Source organism: Vanessa cardui, chromosome 27 (genome assembly GCF_905220365.1).
Source record: "Vanessa cardui chromosome 27, ilVanCard2.1, whole genome shotgun sequence".
In the NCBI taxonomy this organism is placed as follows: Eukaryota; Metazoa; Arthropoda; class Insecta; order Lepidoptera; family Nymphalidae; genus Vanessa; species Vanessa cardui.
This window is the reverse complement of record NC_061149.1, coordinates 6,849,693-6,874,483: the sequence shown is the minus strand read 5'-3', so window position 1 is coordinate 6,874,483 and position 24,791 is coordinate 6,849,693. Positions and strand designations below refer to the sequence as shown.

Sequence of the window (24,791 nt, the reverse complement as noted above, 5' to 3'; positions counted from 1 at the left end):
TTTTAAAATAGTGTTTTGTTTGAAGTCGGTTTTTCTTTTTGTTAAAATTTTATTTATAGGGTGCTCCTAAGTAAAATGACATGAAAAATATTAGACTATTGTTATATTGGAGCCGATGTCAACCAAGAAAACCATATAGTATATCTAGTCATATAGTATATGAGCACAAATGACAACTCTGATCAAAAATAAAATAAAGTATATATATATATATAAAGTTAATAAAAAGTAAAACAGTTCATGTTTAATAAAACTAATTTTAAATTTACAAATTTTTGAGTTAAATATATCTATTCAATCCTGGTGGTGATGATGGAAATACACAATTAAATAAATACACAAAAATGCATTGAAATTATTTTATTTATACAAATAGAAATATAAAAAACAGTTTTTATTTACAGATTTAAGAATGAGAAACAGTTCGTCTTAACTAATAAAAAAATAAAGAAAAATGTTTCACTAACTTATTCTAAATAAATGACCAATGATTTGGCAAATAAATGGCAATTAATTATTTCAAAAAATTCAGAGATATAATCGTTGAAATACCTGGCATTATATTTTACGACCAAGGACAACGAATATGATTTTTAAAAAAAGTACAATGACATGAACTGTGCTATTATTATAAAAAAAAAATTATGTCATCTGCTTTATATAGATGGCAATAGTCATACCAAAACTGTCATAATGACATTACTCGTTAAATAAACGTAGTAACATAGTGGGGGACTTATTAGTATACGTATCTCTCTTGTACTTGGTAAATGTAACTGCAAAGGGAATACTTTAATAATCGAAGTTATTTTCAAGATGAAAACTAATTCATCTAATAAATTGTCACTGCGCTTTGTTATCTGTCGTGGTTGTGTGACAGACGTCAGATTTGATGTATTTGACTGTCATTTTGACAGCTTGAAAGAATTTGGCGGGAATTTGATTGCGAAAAGAAATTGAGCAAAAATCACTACATAGTATAAAACAAAGTCGCTTTCTCTGTCCCTGTATACCATTGAATGCTTAGATCTTTAAAACAACGCAACGGATTTTGATGCGGTTATTTTTATTAGATAGTGATTCGAGAGGAAGGTTTTTGTATATGATACATGGACAATGTAGTAAAGTAACACTGATAATTTTAGAAGTTTGTAATGTGATGTCGTATATAAACAAATTCTGTATATTTAGTATCAGTATTCCACCCATGCGAAGCCAGGGCGGATCGCTAGTATTTTCTATTGAAATTTATCTATATAAACCTACAGAATAAAAATGTTTTGTACGCGATTCCTATTAGATAATGGACATAAAATATTCGGATAACATACTATGTAACATACATCGATTTTACATTTGTGACGTTAATTCTAAATTTAAAATAATTTTAATTAGCTTATAAAAAAAACGAACGCCTTACAATATTTCGATTCACGCTTACAAACTTTGCTATATTTTATAATCAGGCGTTTTAGTTAAAATTCAATTTGACACACAACTTATTATAAATCACATTTAATGTACCAATTAATAAATAGTATAATTATATTAATCACTGCGTCTAACAATATCATCATTTAAATTCATTCAAACTTTTGTAAAAACCATGTATTTTAAAGTCCTTTTCAATATAAGTACATACTATTTTAGCTTAGGTAGGATTTGGTTTATTTTTTTCCAGCTATATAGTTGCCAGCTTCATCTTTGTAAAGATCCTCGTTAACACCATAGTAAGCTGGAGCATTGGGACAGTCGACCTGAGAAAGTAATGTGTCATAGATAACATACATGCACTGAAATACCTCATGATTTAAATCAATAATATGTTTTCAACACATTATATTTATGTAAACTGGACGATAAATATTTAAACGTTGATACAAGAAAACAAATATGTAAATAAATATAGGATATTATCACATAAATTACTCTGATCCCAATGTAAGTAGCTAGAGCACTTGTGTTATGGAAAATCAGAAGTAACAATTGTACAAACACCCAGACCCAAGACAACATAGAAAACTAATGAACTTTTCTACATCGACTCGGCCGGGAATCGAACCCGAGGCCTTGGAGTGGCGAATTAATGAATACCGCTGTAACTAGTCGATCTCGAAGGTCGTTAGAATGGTCGTTATTGATCTTCAAGTAACATACCTTGAAAAACCAATCACAGACCCTGGACTGCTGATTGAAGACAGTTCCTGGAGCGCAGAGGAACGAGTACATCATGTTTCCTCCCAGACCGGGCACACACCAATGCCACACCTGAAAACATGACAAATATAATAGAGGGGATAATAAGAATATTTGGCATTCCTTATAATGACTAATATTTTTTAACTGGCTAGTAATTAATATTTGTAAAATTCAAAAGTTATTTAAAAGAACATAATATATTCTTGTATTAAAAAGTAATTCACCTGTCACCATTAATAAGGTCTAAATGTATTAATGGTAGCTAACTATTGTAAAGGTGGAAATTATACTAGACCTTCAGTACTGTGTATTTGCTAATTTTAAATATCAGGCGTAATACTTATTATGCCCCTTTGCCTTTAATAATAACGACCTAGCTCGGCCCGGATTCCTCTATAAAAATGATTATTACTTGACACATCGTTTCCGTATCCGCGTAATAACCGGGTATCTTATCACTGCAGGTGAAGGACAAGCCCTTTGGGACTTCCTCGAAGTCCGGGTAGTCTTGTCCGGCAATGTAACCATCGAGAGCCTGGAAGTAGAAAAAATAGCTTTTAAACGGTGAACTAACTGGATTGGATATTCGTTGCTTAGTATATTAGGTCTGTGTTCATTGTCATGATTTATTAAATCAAGATATTATTTATTCAAGAAGACTTGTAAAATCACTTTTCGAGATGTTAGTGTTAAATTCAACGTAAAGTGAAAAGCACCGACAATAAACTCAGTAGTTACTCTTTTCCAATATTTTAATTACAGTGTTAAAAACAAATATCGTGCCTAGGAATAAACAACAAATATTAAATCCATGCTTTTTATCTTCATCATCATCTTGTATTGAGTAATATGCCTTACTTATTAAATTTCTTGGTCTGATGTTTAGTTTACATATAGATATTGCTAATAAATTCCCTGGCAGGCTTGAATTAACGCATTGATCACGATTTGATTAGAGCTGCATATTTATGCATGATGCACCTCACTAGTAACACTAGATATGGTAAAGTTTTAGAGGCAGATCTTTTTCACTTTTCAACTCTTTCACGTCCTAACATGGATTTAAGCCCCATTCTATATATCACAAAATATCCCGATCGACTATCTATCGATAGGTGTGCATCACTAAAGCTAATTTGCATTCAGAGTTACAACTTTATATTAGTGCTCCATATCGATATACTATCGTAGTGTGGTCATTGGTCATGTATGTATACATACTATCGATCGATATAACATCAATAGTGAAGCTATCGGTAGTGCTACAGTTCAGGTTTTAATAAGGGTTTAAAAATCAGCCGCTCAGACAGCGACAGCGCCCCACGCTCCTGTCCCGAAGAACAGGAGTGAACGATCATCGAAGGCTGACGACCGAAGTCGTCGCCCGCCTCACGATCAGGACACCGCGCCACGTCACATCTTCGCGGCTGGTACGATCACACGTAGCGTGTTGATCTCGTGAAGAGCTTACTATAGAAATGATCCTATGAAGTAAGGTCTTAATTCGAAACGTGTTGATCGGCCGATGTCATTCAACGCGCGAAAATCTGGCCAGCGCGATTCAGTTTTGTGATTAAATCGTACAGCGCCATCTAGTGTCATGTTAGATAAAGTTTTCCATTTAGTTTTTAACTCCGTTTGAAATATAAAAGCATATTTATAAAATATTAAAATTTAATTTGCCATTACTTAAAGAATAATTTAAATTGAAAACAAATCAATTATTTATTTCTCTCGTAATCTAAAATCTCTAATATCTACATCAGAAAATTATCGAACAACGCCATCTTGTGACATTTAATGTAACATAATCGGCTTTCTTAACATAAACTAGCGACATCTCTGTTTGGTTGGTGACACTAAAACATCACTAGCATGAATTCTTATTTCGATTTTTAAAATGTTTGTGAAGAAAATTGAAAAGTTAGACTTTAAGAAACAAATAAGGTAGAACTAGTTATTATCGAAAACGACTTCTAAAAAGTAAAATACAGCTGTAAATGTAATGATTTTGCACATTTTATTGAAAAGTTAGCTGAAATTTATTTGTGTTTAGATATTATCGAATTACAAAAGAATGAAATTCCACTAACCAACTTCATTATCTTGGCGTGGTTGAAAGCTATGCTTGACTCTCACTACGTTACACGACATAATATTCTATTGCACGCATACATACTAAAAATTGCTAACACTAGGCCACTATTCCTTACGACGCATTTTCAACTTTGCGAGTCTTTCTAGACATATAAAATAATCAAAGATTATTAGAGATTATTAACTGATTTATTGCAAGCAATTAGAGTAATGTATTTCCTACAGTTTATTACAATCGAAAATGAAATAATTATAAACAAACCTTAGATCTACGCATTCCATGCGAACCAATCTCAGCTATGCTGTACGCTCTTGATTAATATAACTTTATTTATAATACAAATTACAACACTACTTCACTTAACTACTTTAATAATTTTACTTTCAAACTTTCGATATTAATTTCGTCGCCTTCCAAAACGTAGTTTTTCGTCAATTCCCATCTCCCACCAAAAATGACATTATACAGAATACAGATAATAAATTAACATTAATATGACGCGATATCATTGGTCGAGATGTATAGTCTATATTCATTATTCATTATGGATTCGCAAACATGGTGTTTCGAATTCCTACAAAACTGTTATTGGAACTTAAGAAATAAAATCAAAGTAAAAATAAATAGTTATTTGTAATAGTGTTGTGTTATAAATAAATATATATTAATCAAGAACTGTTAGTGTTACACAATATAGCTGAGATTTTAGCAAAACCCATGAAAATACGTAAATATAAAGGTGTGTTTATCTTCATTTCTTTTATTTGAATATATGGCGTATTAACTGTATTTATAATTGCGTAGGTAACTATTACTACTTAACGGTGAACAATAATTAAAAAAAAGTTATACACGTCTGACGTCAGCGATTAAAAAAAAAGATAATTATTTCAGATGACAAGTTTTTAATGATATGACTCGTGTTAGATTGATTTGTTTCATTAATTACTCTCTATTGTATTGAATCATTAAATAGTAAGTAATTATATTTAAATACAAATAATGACTTCAATTGTTATATAAGTGATTTCTTATCTGTTAATTTATGTATATCTATTTACCCTTTTATAGATGACGCGAAGAGATAGATTGTGTTGACATTAAATTGTTTTACGAATGCATTTGCAATTTGTTAAGATAATATTTAAATAAAACCGTGCCTATTTTTATTTTCTTGGTTTTATTATTGATAGCAGTGTATTTTATTTGCCAGTTATTAAAATAGTTTCCGTCAAGGTAGCATGCAAAAGAGATTCTATGACTCCCAACGAAAAGACTGAGATCACGCTGGTAATAATAGGTTTTACTCCAGTGTACTAGGGCGATAAGTTTTTGAAGAAGCAGAGCAATTAAATATAATATGAAATAAATATATAATTATATATTATATATTTATTTCATTTTATTAAATTCTTAAATATATATAATCTATAATTGACTTGGTTATTGAGTTATTGTTTATCAATTAAAGACATAAGGTAGTGTGTGTGTGCGTTACTAGGGGCCATCCATAAATTACGTCACAAGTTAAGGGGGAGGGAGGGGGTCGACGTAGTGTGACATTGTGTGACAAGGGGGAGGGAGGGGTCCTAAATTTGGTGACGTCACATTTCAAAACTCTTTATAATCTAAGCGATCAGGGTTATACTTGAGACTTCATCCCAGACGAGTCAATACAGAGGAAGGAAAAAGACACGTCGTAACTGTTCCTATAAAACTGTGTAAACCAGATTCTACGCTACATTTGAAACATAAAAATGGCACATTCTGTACTGCTACTATAAGAAATCTTGAATCGTTAGCTTCAATTTTGGGTCCTGATCAAGTTTTCTTTTTATCAATGGATGACAAAGCATGCGTGCCATTGGGTATAACAGCAGCAAACGCTCAAGCACCAATATTAATGCACCTTGATTATCGCGTAAAATTACTAGATCATGATTTCGTGGTCGCGGAAAAACATAAACTTATTCCCTCTGTCTATGCAGGCATTTTAATAAAGAAGGACGGTGAAGGGAAACCTGAAGCTGTAACCCACTCTGGGTTTTATAAAACCCGTATTTATTTTTACTTGTGATGGTAGTCCCGACGAAAATCCACGATACGATCGATGGATGCTATTTACATTGCCACAAATGCTCCAGGAAGAAGCTCCACAAATGCTTTCAACAGAGTGGAACGACGTTGTTTTAAAATATGACAATTTTGGTTCCCTTCTCGATTCCAGTAATCGAAAAACTGATTTGGAGTTAGAAAAACGAAACTTTGAGAGTGCAGGCATTGTGCTGGCTAATATTTGGAGCCAATTGGTCATAGATGATTTTCCTGTGGTTACCAAATAAATTGGGCCAACAGATACTGGACTGAATAATATACAGGCTAAGGAATTGAAGAATGATGCGACTTGGTACGCAAATCATGTGCGTGAATCACAATATTTATTACAAGTAGTTAAATGTGAGATTGTGGTGTACGACGATCTAGTCTTTGGCGACTGTTACAAGAGAGGTTTTTACCACCACCTGTTTTAATAAATCAGACGTCAAGCGGTTATGTAACCATAAAAAAAGATAACCCCGAAGGTAAATTCGCTCTACTGTTACTTCAGCTAGCTATGAATCTTCGAGCGTCATTACATTTGAAGCAAGTTCCGTATGATAGCTATAGCCTCAGTGTCGAGGCATACTTGTTTAAGCGATAATGAGGCACCTGTGGTCTATATTTTGCATCATACACGGCCACTTATCAACACAAGGAATTACATAAGAAACAACATGAAATATTTCCCATCGCGAAGATTCGTCCTCAACCAATTGCTGCTAGACTTGCCAGAGAAATTCTTTGTATGGATGATGACAGTAATGCGGTATGGTTTGATAAAAAAGATGTTGACACATCGAATCTTCCTGACATTCACAACCCTTACGAGAATGTAGTGGCTGCTATGCCAGTTATAAATAATTTAAAGGAGTGGGTTCAAAGTCCATGGACTCAAGATGATTAAGTTTGTTCTTTAATTAATATAATTAATCGTATTTATTTTGTTAATTCGTTTAAATGTTTGATTTGATCTAAATTTTTAAAAAATAATTTAAATTGAAATAAAAAAAAATACGTAACTGCTGTTTTAATTAAATAATTATTTCTAGATTTAAAAATAAGTATAAAATATGTGACGTCACACTAGGTAGGGGGGGTCTCACAAACGTGACCAGCTGTGACAAGGACGGGGGGAGGGGTCAAAAATAATGAAATTAGTGTGACGTAATTTATGGATGGCCCCCTACCCAAAACAGGCTTGCACGGAATGTAAAAATTATGGATTATACTTTGTAGATTTAAGTACTTACAGCTCTTGACGTATCAATCAAGTAGAGAAATATAGCTAGTATTCCCACAGAACCCAGCTTCAAACCGCATATTCTGACTTCCGACATTGTTGATATTACTTGAGGTCGAATCTGAAACAAGAAAATTTAATTAATTTATAAATATTTCTAGTGTAAAATAATTTATTAGTCAAAAAAGTGGGTTTCGGTGATGATGTTAACATTTTTTTTTTCGCCGCCTAATGCATCAATACCGTAGCGTAATACATTAAAAAAAGCGCACGATCATCTGTCACAGACGTCAGACGCTTGGGTTTACTTTTTGGCGCGAAGTTCATTTAATTCGGACATAAAATCTCTGTGTTATAAATGCCGTTTTAGTGTTTTTTTTTAAATAATTATTAATTTAAAGTAATTAATGTTATTGTTGTGTGTTACTTGCTATTACTAGTGTCCCGTCCCGGATTCGCATGGATGCAATGCTGATACAAATTTGTTGACTTACGACGTCTAAATTCATCCGTGTTTCTTTACTATATTGTGCATGTATTACACATATAAACCTTGCTCTTGAATCAATATATCTATTAAAATAACCACACTAAAATTCGTTGCGTAATTTTAAAGATCTAAGCATACATAGGGTCGGACAGCGGTAAGCGATTTTGTTTTATACTATGTATAGATACAGTAGTTATTAAAACATGTATGGTATGTTTAATATTTCTTCAAGAAAGAATCCACTTACTGTAAGGAGGTTTGTTAGTTTTACTAGTTATTTTAAATTTAAAAAAAAAAACCTACTTTTTACAAAGTCAAATTACCATTGTAATACTCTGTTACTTGGATAATAATTAACCCGTGTTGTTTGTGTTTAAACAAAATTGTGTTAAATGTAATAACAATGATTTAATTCACTCATTGTCTATAGGAAATACGACAAAAAATGAGTCAAGTGCGAGTCGGAATCGCGTGGAGAGGGTTTCGTAGAGTTTTGCACTTACAATTTTATTATTTTAAATTATGAATAAGCCTTAACTTTTTATTATAGTATATAAGACTACTAGGAATCCACTGCGGTGATGGTCAGATGTTAGGCACAAAAATTTATAGCGTGGGGTTCAAACTTGCTTCATGCCAAATTTCATTTAATTCGGTGCAGTATTGGTGAAAGATTAACGGAAGTCACTTTCACTTATTATATTATAATAGAGCTATTTATAATTTTATAATACAATAAATATACGCATTATTCTTGGTTTCCATATCACTTAATATACGAAGCTTGTATTTATTTATCTATCACAACTCACACCTTAAAACCAGACAAATTTGAGAAGGTCACATTTATATTATTTAAAGTTCAAATGTACGTTTTCATTGAATAGTTTACTTGGTGGTAAGACTTTATACAAGCCCACCTGGGTAGGTACTACCCACTCATCAGATATTCTACCGCTAAACAAAAGTACGCAGTATTGTTGTGTTCCGGTTTGAAGGGTGAGTGAGCCCGTGTAACTACAGGCACAAAGGACTTAGTTCCCAATGTTGGTGGCGTATTGACGATGTAAGGAATAGTTAACATTTCATTGTCTTTGGGTGATTTACAGACAATTAAGGGATCCCATTTGTAGTGGGTTTTTAAAGAAGTTTACGGAACCCTAAAATCTATAAAAAACATGTCATTGTAGATCGAAAGATTAATGTAGTAATGGAACAATGTATGCTTAAAAAATATGTACCTACAGACAAGGTACAGTGGTTAGAACGCATGGTTCTTAACAGATGATTGCGGGTTCAAATCCAGGGTAGCACGTCTTAAGTTGTGCTTGAAATATATTTCGAGAAAAAACTTGCGTGTATCTTATTGCAGTTAAATTCTGCCGCATATTTTTTTACCTACCTGCTTTTGAGACGCGTTGTGGAAGAAGCTCCTCAAAAGGGAAGGCAGGACTGAACCCAGGAGTGAACTTTGATATAATATAATTTGTCGGACTGTCAACACTCAAAACTACTAAGAATCTTGGAAAATAAATTTATTAAATAACGGAAGCATCTGCATAGAAATATTTTTTGGAAATTTCTACTTTCCCCCTATCTATGCCCTATTAGAGGATGTTTTGTATTAATTTTACTGTCACGAAGTCGGAACTGATAGTTTTTACATAGACAATAATAATACTAAGTTCAAAACTAGGGTGTAAAATTAAGGTTCAATCGAATAAATTAATTTTATATGGGGTTTTTGCTTTAAACAAGCTCATTTGGGTAGATATCACCCACCTATATATTCTACCGCCAGGCAGTTATACTCAGTATTTCTGTGTTACAGTTTGTAAAGTGAATGAGTCAGTGTAACTACAGGCACAAGCAGTGGTGGCCTAAGGCGAGGGTGGTGAGGTCCACTGCCACTGGTAACAAACTGGCATGGCCTTGCGGTGCAAATTGCCTCGCGCCCGAAAGTTAAAAAAGTACAAAATAATCATAAACATTGGGATCAGAGTACTGAAAAAAGGGTCCTCGCAAAATGCATCTTGCCCACATTAAGATTTGATCTTGTGCTGCTACTGGACACAAGGTAGTATTAGCTCTTTGGTTTAGTGTCTTGTGTACCTTATCTCGTATAAAAATTGAGAAATTGCACAAGTTACAACTACCGGTACAGATCCCACTACTGGGCAAATGCGTCTACTTTTATGGGGATTCGTTGGGTGTGTATCCAAACCTCATACAAAATAATTTCTCGATAGACAGATATGCTAAACGGAAATCAGAATATACTAATGTTTTTCGACTTCACTGTCGCCAACGTCCATACCATGTTGAATACACCGGTTCTCGTCCGATCACCGAAGTTAAGCAACATCGGGCGCGTTCAGTACTTGGATGGGTGACCGCCTGGGAACACCGCGTGTCGTTGGCCTTTTTGCAGTTTTACATTTTATAACTTTATGCATAAATAAAGTCTCATTCTTATCCCGATGTCAGATTCAGAGATCCATACATCTGAGGATAATATTTGATACTTCAAATATAAACAATGCATGAATGTTATGTTAAATAAGTGACGTCATTTCTTTTGGATGAAGGGGAGCAAACATTTAATTTCAGGGGATAGATTTGATTACTATATTCTCCAAAATATTTGCTAAAGGTAAACCAAGTACCTATCTTAGGATTATGTACATAATTAAATTTAATATATAATATTTTTTGTAATATCTCAATATTCCGATAACTTTTTCTTCGACGTTTAAAACGACAATTTTTCGCAAATCCATAGTTAATAAAAGATTAATCACACTCTCTACCAATTATTATATAGCGTCATATGTCATTTTCTGTCCAATCTTGTTTATTTGATTTTTGCTTAGAATGGAATAAAGTATGAGGTACTATAGTTACAGTTACTTTTCTACAATTCATCCAGATATTAATTAAGGGGGGACGGCGCGTACGCAGTCCCCACTACCAAAAATTACGCGTCCGAGTTATCCGCATTAGGGATAATCGCAGAGGTCAACCCATCCGCAGTGCAATGGATAGGCCTCGCTCTGGGGGAACCGCCTTCATGATCACGGTGTCCCCTACGCCAGGTAAGTATGCTTTGCTCCTCGTCGGCCACGCTTATGTATCAACGGACAGCGAACTTCGTTAGCGCGATCTAATGTACTACTAGCGACATCTATCGTCGAATGTTATAAACGTAAATCTGAGGGGTGAAAAATGAAATGCCCTAAATCTCGTTTTGACATTTGTATTGTCATAAGTATAAAACGCATTAGCGTTTAATCAGGAAATATTTAAAAGTTAAAAATAAATTCAAATAAAGGTTCCCTACATATTTATGGTTGAAAATTACCATCCTACCAAACAAACCTTTGATAAATAGAGATCACTTGGTAGAGCCTTTTACCAGCATGTCTAGCTAGACTACCACTGTCATAAATTTGTCCGCACCGCAGTCAAAATCAAAATATATATTATTCGAGTAGGCTTTTAAAAGCTTTTGAATTCCCAATTTGACACAAGTAAAGCTACTGCTCGTTAGGAATGTAGATTCTACTGCGAATAACCAGTAAAAAAATCAGTAAGTACTCCTTTCCAACATTTAAAATATAAAGCTATGTCAGTTAAATATAATTATATGTACAACTAACTGTTGCCCGCGGCTTTGCTAGCATAGAAGTTGAATACATTTACAGACATTTACAGTGTGTTTTACAAGAAATATCCAGAAACGCCTAATTACGTACCTACTCATTTTAAATCAGTAGCCCATAAATAAAGTGTCATGTTTCTAACTTCCATCCACAATTCCTTCCTTAGTGGGCATCCTCTCAATGAAAGGGCCCTACTCACCCAATTTCATGGTCCTAAACATCAGTCAGTCAGGACTTGTTATTTTATAAGTATAGAGTTATCCTGACAAGCTCCAGGTTAAAAGGCTTGTGAATGTGCAGGAACAAGGGGTACAACATCTTAGTCCAAGATTGGTGGAACATTGACAATGTAAGGAATGTTAACCATTACAGCAGTAGTATCTATGGCATTTGCTTGTCCACCGTCGATCGTTAAAAACAAGGTACTTTACTTATTTATGTAGAGATAGCTTGAAACGATGGTGAACATTAATCTTCCATAAGAAAACGAGGTCTTTTACAAATATTAGTAAATGTAATATATAATCTAAGAAATAGCCGAAGTGTCGTAACGTCGTATGTATCGTGGGATTTTGATGCGATCTCCGCATGCAACTGACCCGATTTTATGATAATTAGGCGAAAAATTGTTTAAAGTCATGTTTTTTCACGCGATCACTGTAATAGTGTGTTTAGTAATGTAATTATGTTTATTCATAGCTTTAGAATTCTAGAGAAATAATTAAACTCGAGGTCGGCGCCTTTGTTTTTGAATTGTTGTTATTTAATATACGAATTACGATCTGAATTCTGTTGGGAAATTACAACAGTGATTAATTGCTTTATTTCATTGCAGATAATTTAATTTTACTTTGTATTTTATGTATCATAACATATTCCACTGAGAAGGAATAAAACATAGTATTGTTTTGTGCAAAATCAAAATATACTTTATTCAAATAGGCCTTTCCATCACTTTTGAATCGTCATTTAACAACTATATTAAGTGAAGCTACTATCGGTTCGGGAAGTAGATTCTAACGAGAACAACCGGCCAGAAACGCAGCAGTTACTCTTTTGCAATATTTATAAGTTACATACATATATGTATATAGTAATGTATCTTGCCTAGAAGTCAAGAAGTATTAATTCCACGCTGTTGTCTGTATAATCTAAAAAATATATGCCTTTTTTACAAAGGTATTTTTTACAAATGATTTGAATTTATGAAACGGCAAAGTAGAAAAAGTTCTGTAGAATTTCGTTATAGAAACGGATACCATGCACCAAGAAGGATTTATTGACTTTGCAAAGTTGGAAACTTGGCATTACAAACATAAAAATTCTTGTGCACATACAATGAATTCCAGTTTGAGGAGTGGGCGAATTCAACTACAGGCACAAGGAACATCTTAGTTCCCAGGGTTGGTGGCGCATTCCTTTATTAATTCCTTACGGCGCTAATGTCTATAGGCGGTTGGGTATCACTTTACCGGATGTACCACTAGCCCGACAGCAAATCCAGTGGTGACCACTACAATTGCTCTGTCTCATCATCCTCCTGCCCTAATCAAAATTCCACTTGGGGTTGGCGCAGCATGTCTCCTCCTTCCATACTTCTCTGTCAGACGTCATCTCACAAGTAACATTCTTTCTAACAATATCGTCTTTCACACAGTTTTCTCTGCTTATGGGTATATATAGCTGCCACCGATTTGGAATGTAGATTCTCTTGAAAGGAACCGCCAAAAAATTTAGTGGTTACTGATTACATCAAATAGAATACATTTAATTATAATATATTGTATGTTTCCTGTATGTTAATCAGTGTACATGAACGTCAAGTTCATTCTAGACCATTTCCTCTGTTCAACGGTTCGTTGAATGAGATGGTTTAGCGATAAAAGATTGCAACATTCGTTTTTTTGTGGAACATCTTCCATCTTGCTTTCCCGTAATATGTGGAGGGATTTCGAGAAATGGGAGAGTGTAACAGGAATCTGGTAGAGGGTTATTTGACTCAATCAATCAGCACGCGTCGTAAGAGTTGTCAACCCTGTCAGATGCCTGCAAAACTAGAACTGCCGCATAAGCTTTACAAATACTCGAGTGCCTTAAATACTTTAATCCAGGAATTCTTATGGATTTTTTTATAATAGGTAGGTTGATGAGGATATGGGCCACATGATGGTAAGTAGTCACCACCGCACTAAGACAATGGCTTTTAGAGAAATATTAACTATTCCTTACATCACCAATGCTACCAACCTTGGAAACTAAATGTCCACGTAAACTATGACCCAAATGCCTTTAGATACTAATTAAATATCATAATAATTAATCGATATGCTCAATAAGAAAAAATTAATTAAAAACTTTGAGAGTATCGAAAATATTTTTACGATCCTTTACAGTTCGACTTTTGTTTAATCTAGGTCAAAGTTAAATCACCAGGGTCGTGTTTCAACATCCTTTATATGATGCGCTCCTCTTTGTATAAAAATTCGATTGAATTACACTGTAGGCCTTAAGATCATTACATATTATGAAACAAAGTCCCCCTGCTGTGTCTGTCTGTCTGTATGTTTGCGATAAAATCCAATTACTAATTTTGATTGAATGAATGAATTATACTTTACTGCACACCACAAACAAAAAATAAAAAAAAGAAAGTAACACAAAATTAATAAAATACAAAAATAGAATATAAAAAAAAGAAGAAGTAGATTAAAAGTTTTGTACAACGGGCGGTGTTGTTGATGTTGTACAATAAGTTGAAATAGAACGACAATTATAAAACAAGTTGGAAAAAAAAGCAATATAAAAATACAAATAATAAAAAGGGAAAAAGGAACTTATGTCCACCAGTGCTAAGTCGAGACGGGCCACTAGTATTAACATAATTATGAGTCTAGTTGTAAATAATGTGAACTTAAACCAACGATTACGTGTTCGAAGCCTGACCACTGAAATTTGACGAGCTCAAATTTTGTGTGAAATTTATCTCGTGAAACATCGTGAGGAAACATGTTTGTGTAAGGGGGGAGGCCCCCCCCCTCCCCCCTTACACAAACATGTTTAATTTCTCGGTCACGATTGTCGCTTCTTAAATAATAGATAAAACGTCTTCAATTAGTTTTCTAAAATCAGAACTGGATTAAACATTTCGGGTACCTTGGCGAAGTACATTACGGACCTTATCTTTTCTTAACTCCTTAAATTTATTTTTTGTTATTTCTTAATATAGGATTTTGGTGATATTACGAAGGTATGCTTCAACGATTTCATTAACTATGACATCAATAAAATATCCAAATTCTTGTCTTGTCTGTCAATGGGTAACTAGGCAGTTGTGTACACTGGCTAATCTCAAATCAAAATATACTTAATTAAAGTACATAGGCTTTTATAAGCACTTTTGAATCGTCATTCAACAACTATATAAAATAAAGCTACCACTGGTTCGGAAAGTACCTACTCTACTGAGAAAACCGGCAAGAAACCCAGTAGTGGATGGGTAATCCAACTCCTGAATTAATGGACCTATTTTTTTTAATTCAGAGCCATATTAACGAGCAGTAAGTATTGATCTTTAATTAACTAATCTTTATGTTTAACTTAGTTTAAATTTAATTATAAAATTATATCTGTTAAGTAAAGTTCATCTAAAGTTGAAATTTATTATGAAATATTTGAGACTTTATTTCGAAAACAATTTAAAACTGCGGTTAACAATTATGAAGATACAATTAAATATGTTAAAATTTTAATAGTAAACTTCATTTTAATAATAATTAGGTCGAAGATATTAAAAATAATTAAACACGAATACTATTAAAATTATAATTATCTTAATATAATCTGTTTTAAGCTATCACAAGAATACTATAAAGAAGATATTGCTGTTTGAATTACTGTTGTAGTAACTGCTTAGGCTAGGTTGGGAACAACGACAGCCTGTAAATTTCCCACTGCTGGGAAAAGATGGCAATACGATTTAGTGGCAAAATTTCTATGAAATTAGGCACGTGCAGGTTTCCTTACAATGGTTCCTTCACTGCCGAGATGAACTAAGGTTCGGAAACTAAGATGTTACGTCCCTTTTGTCTAATGTTACACCGGAACACAACCATAAGTGCTTCTATTTAGCGGAAAAACATATGATGCTACACAGACGAGAACTCTACTACCACTAAGAAAGTTTCCGGTATCACGCAAAAACAACATATTATCTGATTGATATGAGAGTTCCATTTTATTGTATACGGCTGCTGAAGAAACGATTACTGTTGCTAAATTGAAAAAAACCGGCAAGTGGGTTTTGGACTTACGTTCTGAGGGTTCCGTGCCGCCAAAAAAAAATAAGATTTTCAGCTATATACTTGTGCCACGAGTTATTGCTTCTTGTTAAACTTTATGGTTCTACATCTTTATAAAATGTTCAATATGTGTTGATTAACGTTGTGAATGTATGGGAATCGCGACAAGTAGTTGGAGTTATGAAAATGTCAATTTTCAAAACTCCAAGCAACATTAGATCTCAGTATTTGGTCAATTCAACTTTATACATCTACGCGTTTATAAGAGTTACTTGACTCTGAGACTGACAACGAAGTGATCTATTGAGGAGTTTAGTTCTTACAGATATACTTTATATTTTCTAGGCTTAGTACCCTAGAAACATGACGTAACACTTATGTACAAAATTTTGGTATACAATTAGAGTACGTAGATATTACACCTTGGGAATTCAAGATAAGAAAATAAACTCCCCACTGATTTCCCCCATTGTTTGCTTCGGCTGTTAATAAAATCAAGGGTATTCACTTGCTCACCATTCAAACTTTTGTGATAGATTAACTGATAAGGTGTCATTAAACTAACCACAACATCACCAATGATAAGATCGTATGACCTGACCGATTTTGAGTACAGCACTTTGCAAAGGGCCAAATGAGCAGGGCATATTACATTGCATAAGCGTGGGTGCACACACAAGTGCGCTCTTTATTCTCTCATTTTATTCAAGTAAACTTCACAATGAAGCGTTTTTGAATCGTCAATAATTAAATACTACCACCGTTTCGGAAAGCAGTCTCTAATGAGAAGAAACGACAAGAAACTCGCATAGTTGCTCTTTTCAGATAAACAGATTTACAATGCTGTTATTTACAGTAATTATTGTCCTATGATGGAACCCCAGCCTAACTCCATGCGTTTCTTTCTAAAAAGTACTCTTTTAATGAATAATATGATTTATTTACCAATTTAGTCTTAATACTATATTCGAGATCTAATATTTTACTATACCGATGCCAAACTTGCAACTAAACTAGAGGGGAATTCAACCCCAGCGCAACTTAAAAAATTAATATAATATATATAAGAACATAGTATTTTTTTTTTCAAATACAATATACAATAAAACATATTGTATGTATAGTCATCCATCTAGCAATTTTTACATCCCTGCAAATTTGCCGTCCTGGGCAGTCTCCACTGCCAATCAAGAAAGCTGTGGACGTATAATTTCGGATCTGGATCCCTGCTTTAATATTCACTACATCAAAGAAACATTCAATGAAAATATGAATTATCTACAGTTCATTTTGATTCGATCACATTATCAATAATGGTTCCCACGACTCGTATTACTAGTCAAACTTCCACGTTTGTCCGTCTTTTTGTATGTCATTACAAATCATTTGTTCGAGTCGAGAACGGTAATTATACTAATCAATAATGGTGTAAGAAGTCGATTTCGGAAACAATACAATTTTTCCGTCAAATAAAACATGATTACATGCTGTTCATATGTTAACCGAATGCCCAGAGGCTACAGTAAATCTTAACAGAATATTCTTGGTTCAAATTCAGCTTATAATTTATTTTTCTCCTCTTGCTAAGGTTTGGATATATGTTCCAAACCTTCTCCTTAATGGAAGAGGAGGGCTTAGACCAGCAGTGGGAAATTTACAGGCTGTTGTTGTTGTTACATAAGTTGCTGAAATAGCACGTGTCAAATGTTCTTCCATCACCCGTCTTAGGCATGTATCATTTGGATTTGAAAAGCTGGATTTAATTAGTTAATAATTGCCGAAGATAAGAAGATACTCCTGAAGATCCAAAAACATAGCTACAGCTAATTTTGTGTAAACGGTTATTTTTATTCTATGTTTTAACAATTAAAAAAAAGGTTTTTTTATCAAAGAAAAATCTATAGCCTTCAATTGCTTAGAGTACTGACATATATTGGAAATTAAAATAGACACTAATGGTAATCATATCAATTAGATAAATCTACCGCAGTCTCATGAACAAGACAAAAATAATCAAGTTAATTTAAAATTAAATATGGTAATGATATTACTATTATTGTTGGATTTATGGCATTTATTGAAGAGTTCCATTGACATATCACCGAAAATGATCATCAAGTATTTTCGAATAATAATATTACAAGGGATAAGATGGTCTGTCTATACATTTCATATATATTGTTACATTGTTGTTGTTTATACATAATATATTGTTGCCTAAGGTCTGACTTGGCTAGTCCTCATATACAAATTATTCCTTGCGATGGATAGTTTCCACGGCCAAGCAAAATTTTCAAAATAATTAAATGAAAACTGACAAGTTACAGGTTTAGATCGTGCGAAGGCTACAATATAATTCGTAGAATTTGACATATTTAAGTCAAATAGTTTTTGAGTTATGAGGGGGCCAAAAGTGGCTCCAAATGGTTCGGGTAATATTACACACGGTGCTGCTCGCCAGTACTGTTACTAGAACTTGGCTTTGACACGCTGCCGCGTGTCTAGATATTAGCATTCTTGGTGGTAGGGCTGTGCAAGCCCGTCTGGGTAGGTACCACCCACTCATCAGTTATTCTACCATCAAATAACAGTACTTAGTATTGTTGTGTTCCAGTTTGAAGGGAGTGTGGGCCAGTGTAACTATAGTCACAAGGGACATAACATCGTAGTTCCGAAGGTTGGTGGGGCATTAAGGATGTTAGGAATAGTTAATATTTCTTACAGCGTCATTGTCTATGGGTGATGGTGACCACATAACATCAGGTGGCCCATATGCTCGTCCGCCAACCTATACCATAAAAAAATATATATATTATAAAAGGCTAAAGTTTGTATGTATGGACGTTTGTTACTTTGTCACGCAAAAACTACTGAATGGGTTTTAGTATAACTTTACAATAATAAAGTTTATATGTACATCAGAATAACACATAGGCTTTGATTTATGAATATATTGTTTGAATAATACGTGACGACCAAACCCAGAAGACGAGCGAAGCCATGAGCGAAACTATTGCTAAATATTGATATGGTGGTCGATTATATCAAATAAAATCAAATCAAAATAAACTTTATTCAAGCAAGCACTTTTGAATCGTCATTTTACAATTAAGTGAAGCACCACCGGTTCGGAAAGTAGATTCTACCGAGAAGAACCGGCAAGAAACTCAGTAGTTACTCTTTTTTAACATTTAAAAATACAAAGTCATGTTAGTTAAATACAATTATTTAAATTAATATATACTGCATGGAATGAAATATGTGAAGGGCTTGAACAAAACTTTACCAAGCCGTATCCGAATAAACCTCGAACATAAATTAAATAAAAAAAAAACAAAATATACGAATCGAGAATGTGTTCCATTTTCAAAAATTGATTTAAAAATTAAGAACACTTCATTCCAAATAAAGTCACCTCAATTCGTTTTGAAATAGTTTTAATACGCGATTTTATTATAAACTTATATTACAATAAAACTATAAAAAATATATATACATTACGCAAATAATTCTCACGAACTGCAAAATAGGCGGACATTTTGTTTTTAAATCGTCTCTTTACGAAATAACGAACGTAATTTACCTAATTATGTCGAATGTCACAATATCACGATGAGCGACCTGAGATGTAATTGTAATCAGGTGGTACCACCCGGTTGTTAGGTGCTACGCAATTCGGTGTTCAGTGAAAATATAGACTAGTGTAAATTACTTCGATTAAAATTAAGAGAAGAAATTTCTAAATTAATTTATTTCATCAAAAGCCCCGGCTACACGAAAACCAAAACGTGCTACATACAATATATATTAAACTAGCTACCCGCCCCGGCTTCGCACGGATGCAGTGATATGACATCTCAGTATAAACTTCTATAATTATCAGTGTTTCTTTACCAAATTGTTCATGTATTATACATAAAAACCTTTCTCTCGAATCACTCTATCTATTAAAAAAACCGTATCAAATTCCGTTGCGTAGTTTTGAAGATTTAAGCATACATAGGTATATAGGGACACAGAATCGACTTTGTTTTATACTGTAGTGATAATAAAATTCCTCAGACATTTTTAACTTTGCCGTTTCGTAAATTCAAATCGTTTGTAAAAAATACATCGGTAAAAAAGGCATTTTATTCATTACAAGATTTTATAGATGATAAAAAAGCGTGGAGCTAATATCTTTTGCAATGCGGCTTGGTTGAATGCACATGTGGCAGAATTTCTATGAAATTAGACACATGCAGGTTTCCTCACGATGATTTCCTTCACCTAATTATGAACACAAATTAAGCGCCTATATTGTTGCTTGCCTGGGTTTGAATACGAAATCATTGGTTAAGATGCACGCGTTCTAACCACTGGGCTATTACGTCTCAGTAATTAGGTATAAATGTATATTTACTTACTAACTACAAACTATTCTGTTGTTTATATGTTCGTGTATTATGTTCATTTGACTTTTTTTTATTGGGTAATTGTGGACATGTACTGCCACTGATTCAACCATGGAAAATAACTTTGTATTAATAGGAACAGCATGGTGGAATATGTTCCAAACCCTCTCCTTAATGGAGGAGGAGGTCTTATCACAGTAGTGGGAAATTAACAGGCTGTTACTTAACAATGAAGTTTAAGTGTATTACCGATGAACGCATTGAAAAAAAAATGGCGATTTACAAGTCGCTACAACACGCACACTAGTAAACTCGTTTGACATTTGACACGTGTCAAGCGTAGCTGTCACGCGCTCTAAGATGATAGTCTGTGACGTGACATTAGCTGTGTTATCTGTGGCATAACTAAAATCTATAAAACTAAGCATTGATTAAATAAAGTTGCACCAATATTTTTTTTTAATTATTTTGTATATTAACAATCTATACTAGAGATATAAGTAATCCAAGTTTAGTTACAAAAAGCCGTCTCCTGGTTTAGATACGAAATTATTTATATGTATCTGTGAAAATGTTTAATTAATTAAGTAATTATTGTCTTATGATAATTTATGTTAACCAATTGTTTTTTTTTATAATTAGAATAGGTTGCACAATACGGAACCAAATTAAAATAACTGACACCTGTTTTGAAAGTGCATCGCGTTTAAAACGCTTGCGTTTTTAACTTTAATAAAAAATTAAATTGCATTGTTTATTATTATTCCTTTTTACTACATTAGTTATAAGGTTGCCATGTAATACTAAAATTAAAATATGGACTATGTCTGAGACAAAATAAATAAATAAAAACCAATTGGAGCAAAAATATAATAATATTTTACTACCCTAATGGTATAATACTGTCTTTCTATTTGGCGGGAGAATTTGATTTGAAGTTTGATCATTGTATTACCACCAAACAAGCTACTTGTGGCTTCAAAGTTTGACCTAATCTTTCAACAATATCTAGGAAATATAAAAGCCACAATTAGTAAAATTATGTAATGTACGTTAACTTCCTTTATTAAATAATGGCGTATTAGTTTACATAGCGGTTAAATCTAGGTCTGTGTGTTTCAAGTATCATGCGTACAATAACAGCTAATTTAGAATTGAAAAAGAACCATGCTTATTACTTCCTAACACATTCATAATGATGCGTTAGAGAATTTGGGTAACTTTTTGTTTCTCGATTTTTTTTTTCTCAGAGTTTATATACAACGACAACAACAACCTGTAAATTCCCACTGCTCCCTTTGAGGAGAAGGTTTGGAACATATTCCACCACGCTGTTCCAATGCGGGTTGGTGGAATACACATGTGGCAGAATTTCTATAAAATTTGTCACATGCAGGTTTCCTCACGATGTTTTCCTTCACCCCTGAGCACGAGATGAATTATAAAGACAAATTAAGCACATGAATATATATAGCGGTGCTTGCCTGGGTTTGAACCCACAATCATCGGTTAAGATGTACGCCTTCTAACCACTGGGCCATCTCGACTCGTGAAAAATATAGATTAATTATTATTATTTTTCTGTAGGTAATTAATTATTTTTATCCAATCGGAAACTGTCTAATTAGAAAATTAGAAACTCCAATTATGACGATGAGATGCAGGACTTTTCATATATATTTTTTTACATTAATATTTTCGTTTCCGATTTATATAGTATATATTGGGATACATAATATATATTTAACTAGGCCCAATCAGATGGCAGCCTATAGCAAAAAAAAAGAAAATAATTTCTTAATTTTAAATAATTGTTTTGCTCGATGTTTATTACATAAAGATATAACATATATATACATGTTAAATTTACTATAAAGATATATAATTGGAAAAGATAAATGTAACGATAATGAGATAATGAAACTGTAATTGCACTAATAAAGGTAATCCCTTCACCACCTCTAACTTTTGAGGAGCAGATTTAGAAAATTACACCAAACCTGCTTCCTCTTCCTCATTTTTTCATGAAAATGTTGCTACATTTGAACCTACTATCGAGTTAAGGTTATTCTAACCACTGGACCATCTCGGCTATTAATTAACGATTTCAACGAAAGTGATCAATTGTTCTTAATAACGGTAAGTTGTTTAATGAGGAAATAAAACAGGAAGACAGACCAACACGCGTTGATTGTGCATGCATGCATTAATTGCGTTATTAAAAATAATTAGTATTGAATATGGGTTAATTTTTACTTTAAAAATTAACTTTTTTTATGGTATAGTTCGGCGGACGAGCATATAGGCCGCCTGATGATAAATGGTCACCATCACCCATAGACAATGATGCTGTAAGAAATATTAACTGTTCCTTACATCGTCAATGCGCCAACAACCTTGGGAACTAAGATGTTATGTCCCTTGTGCCTGTAGTTAAACTGGCTCATTCACCCTTCAAACCGGAACACAACAATACTGAGTACTGTTATTTGGCGGTAGAATAACTGATGAGTGGGTGGTACCTACCCAGACGGGCTTGCACAAAGGACCAAGTAAACTAACAAAACTATGACTTATTTTTAAATTTTGACACAAATTCTGACCCAAGTATTCTTATAAACTGCCAAACGTCAATTCTTCGTCTTATGCTGAAATACAAATTCAATATTCTTAATTCAAAATTTCATTTAATTTTTTGTTATATTGTTTTGTAGAATAACTGATGTACCATCAAAATAGTATATACGATTTTACAGATATTAATCAAATTTATAAATATTGGTATAAAGCAAGCTTGAATCATTTTTTCATTTGCAGTACCAACGCCACGACTAAAACTCGACCGAATTCGCAGGACAATTAATAATTTCATAATTATACTATTATTTTAATCAAGCTAAATGATTACATTATACAGTCAAGAATATATTACTAGGTTATTTTTTTATGCAAGTCCAAAATTTCCCACCGAATTATGTTTTAATTATATGTAGTTTTATTTATGTGATAAGATTTTTGCTAATTCTATGTTTTTCAGCGGATTTTAATTAATTTTAGATGTTATTTATCTACAAAACTTTTGTTCAAGATGTAAGAAATTAAATAAATATCGAGATATGGATTCAAAACAAAACACTGTATTGAAATTAAAATCGTTTGTAATTTAGTATTATTAACCTGCAAAAAATACTTTTTAACTTCGTTTCAAAATGTTAAAGATCCATAAAATATCAATAATAACATATAAAAAGTAATAAATAATAAGTAAAATAAATATTTAAAAAAAATGAATCGACACTAATATTTTGAATACAAAAAAGAACTTGACAATACATCTGTAAATTGTTACTTTTTCATTTAAATATTCTATGATCCAAGAATTCTTGAGCGACAGTTAAAAAAAAATATTTTGAAAATGGAATGGTAATAAAATACTTATTATATAGAATAAGTAAAAATAAAAAAAAAATACAATTAATCCTTTAAGCCGCATTGTTATTGAAAAACTTTTTTTAATTTTTAAATATTCCAAGATAGTTACCAAATTAAAATAAAAGTAATTAATAAATTTACATACCTAGACAAAGAACAAAACGTGCACTCGCCACAAAAGTTCACACTGAACTGAATCAACAATGGTATTTGTCAGGAATTTTATACGCTACAAGCACAAAATGTGGACACGCTTTTAACATACTAGCAACACAGCTTCTCACGGTGAGATTAGAAAAAAAAAATACATTCGATTTATTTTTGAAATTAGAATATTTTTAGTTCTTTTAGATATAATTTATTATTTTCGCGCCCTTTGTAAAAATATTGGTGATTGTTTTTTTTTGTAAACAGTGTGACATGATACGAGACAAAGGTGTTCGCTTAACTGCCAATTAAGTAAATTAATGTCAAATTGCTAGAAATATACAATCAATATTAATTTTATTACAAGTTTAAATTGTGAATGTTTCAATTATTGAGTCTTATAGTATTGAGGGAAAATTACATTAAATTTATAATAAAAATATTTTTTTACTATGAGATTATTATCATTTTTTATGTAATTAATTATTTGCATGCAATTTAAAACTATTTCTAATTACGCTGAAGAAGTAGAACTTCTCACGCGCGTACCATTTTTGTTTCCTTTTACATAAAATATTTTAATATGTATTATAAAATATAACATTTATTTATTTAGTTACGAAAATGATTAGAATTAACTTTCCTTTAAAATAGCGTTACTTTCCTAAATATAAAAAATCAATATAATATCTTAAAGAAAATCTTAGCAAGTAAAGTAAAGTAACAGCCTG

At 32.7% G+C, this 24,791-nt stretch overlaps 1 protein-coding gene and 3 non-coding genes across 4 annotated transcripts; 1 reads left to right on the top strand and 3 right to left on the bottom strand.

Annotated features, from left to right (window-relative positions):
* Window positions 1-345: 345 nt before the first annotated feature.
* On the bottom strand, window positions 346-24,197 carry LOC124541248 (U-scoloptoxin(01)-Cw1a-like). Its single transcript, XM_047119133.1, has 5 exons — window positions 24,059-24,197; window positions 7,648-7,758; window positions 2,612-2,734; window positions 2,158-2,268; window positions 346-1,757 (listed from the first exon to the last, which is right to left on the bottom strand). Exons 2-5 carry the CDS (start codon window positions 7,732-7,734, stop codon window positions 1,668-1,670), a joined length of 411 nt encoding a protein of 136 aa, XP_046975089.1. The 5' UTR covers window positions 7,735-7,758; window positions 24,059-24,197; the 3' UTR covers window positions 346-1,667.
* LOC124541317 lies at window positions 3,497-3,700 on the bottom strand. The gene has a single exon (XR_006967229.1). It is a non-coding gene; the product is annotated as a small nucleolar RNA U3 (small nucleolar RNA).
* LOC124541297 lies at window positions 10,431-10,549 on the top strand. Its single transcript, XR_006967211.1, has one exon. It is a non-coding gene; the product is annotated as a 5S ribosomal RNA (ribosomal RNA).
* Window positions 11,069-11,230, bottom strand: LOC124541307. Its single transcript, XR_006967220.1, has one exon. It is a non-coding gene; the product is annotated as a U1 spliceosomal RNA (small nuclear RNA).
* Window positions 24,198-24,791: the final 594 nt, after the last annotated feature.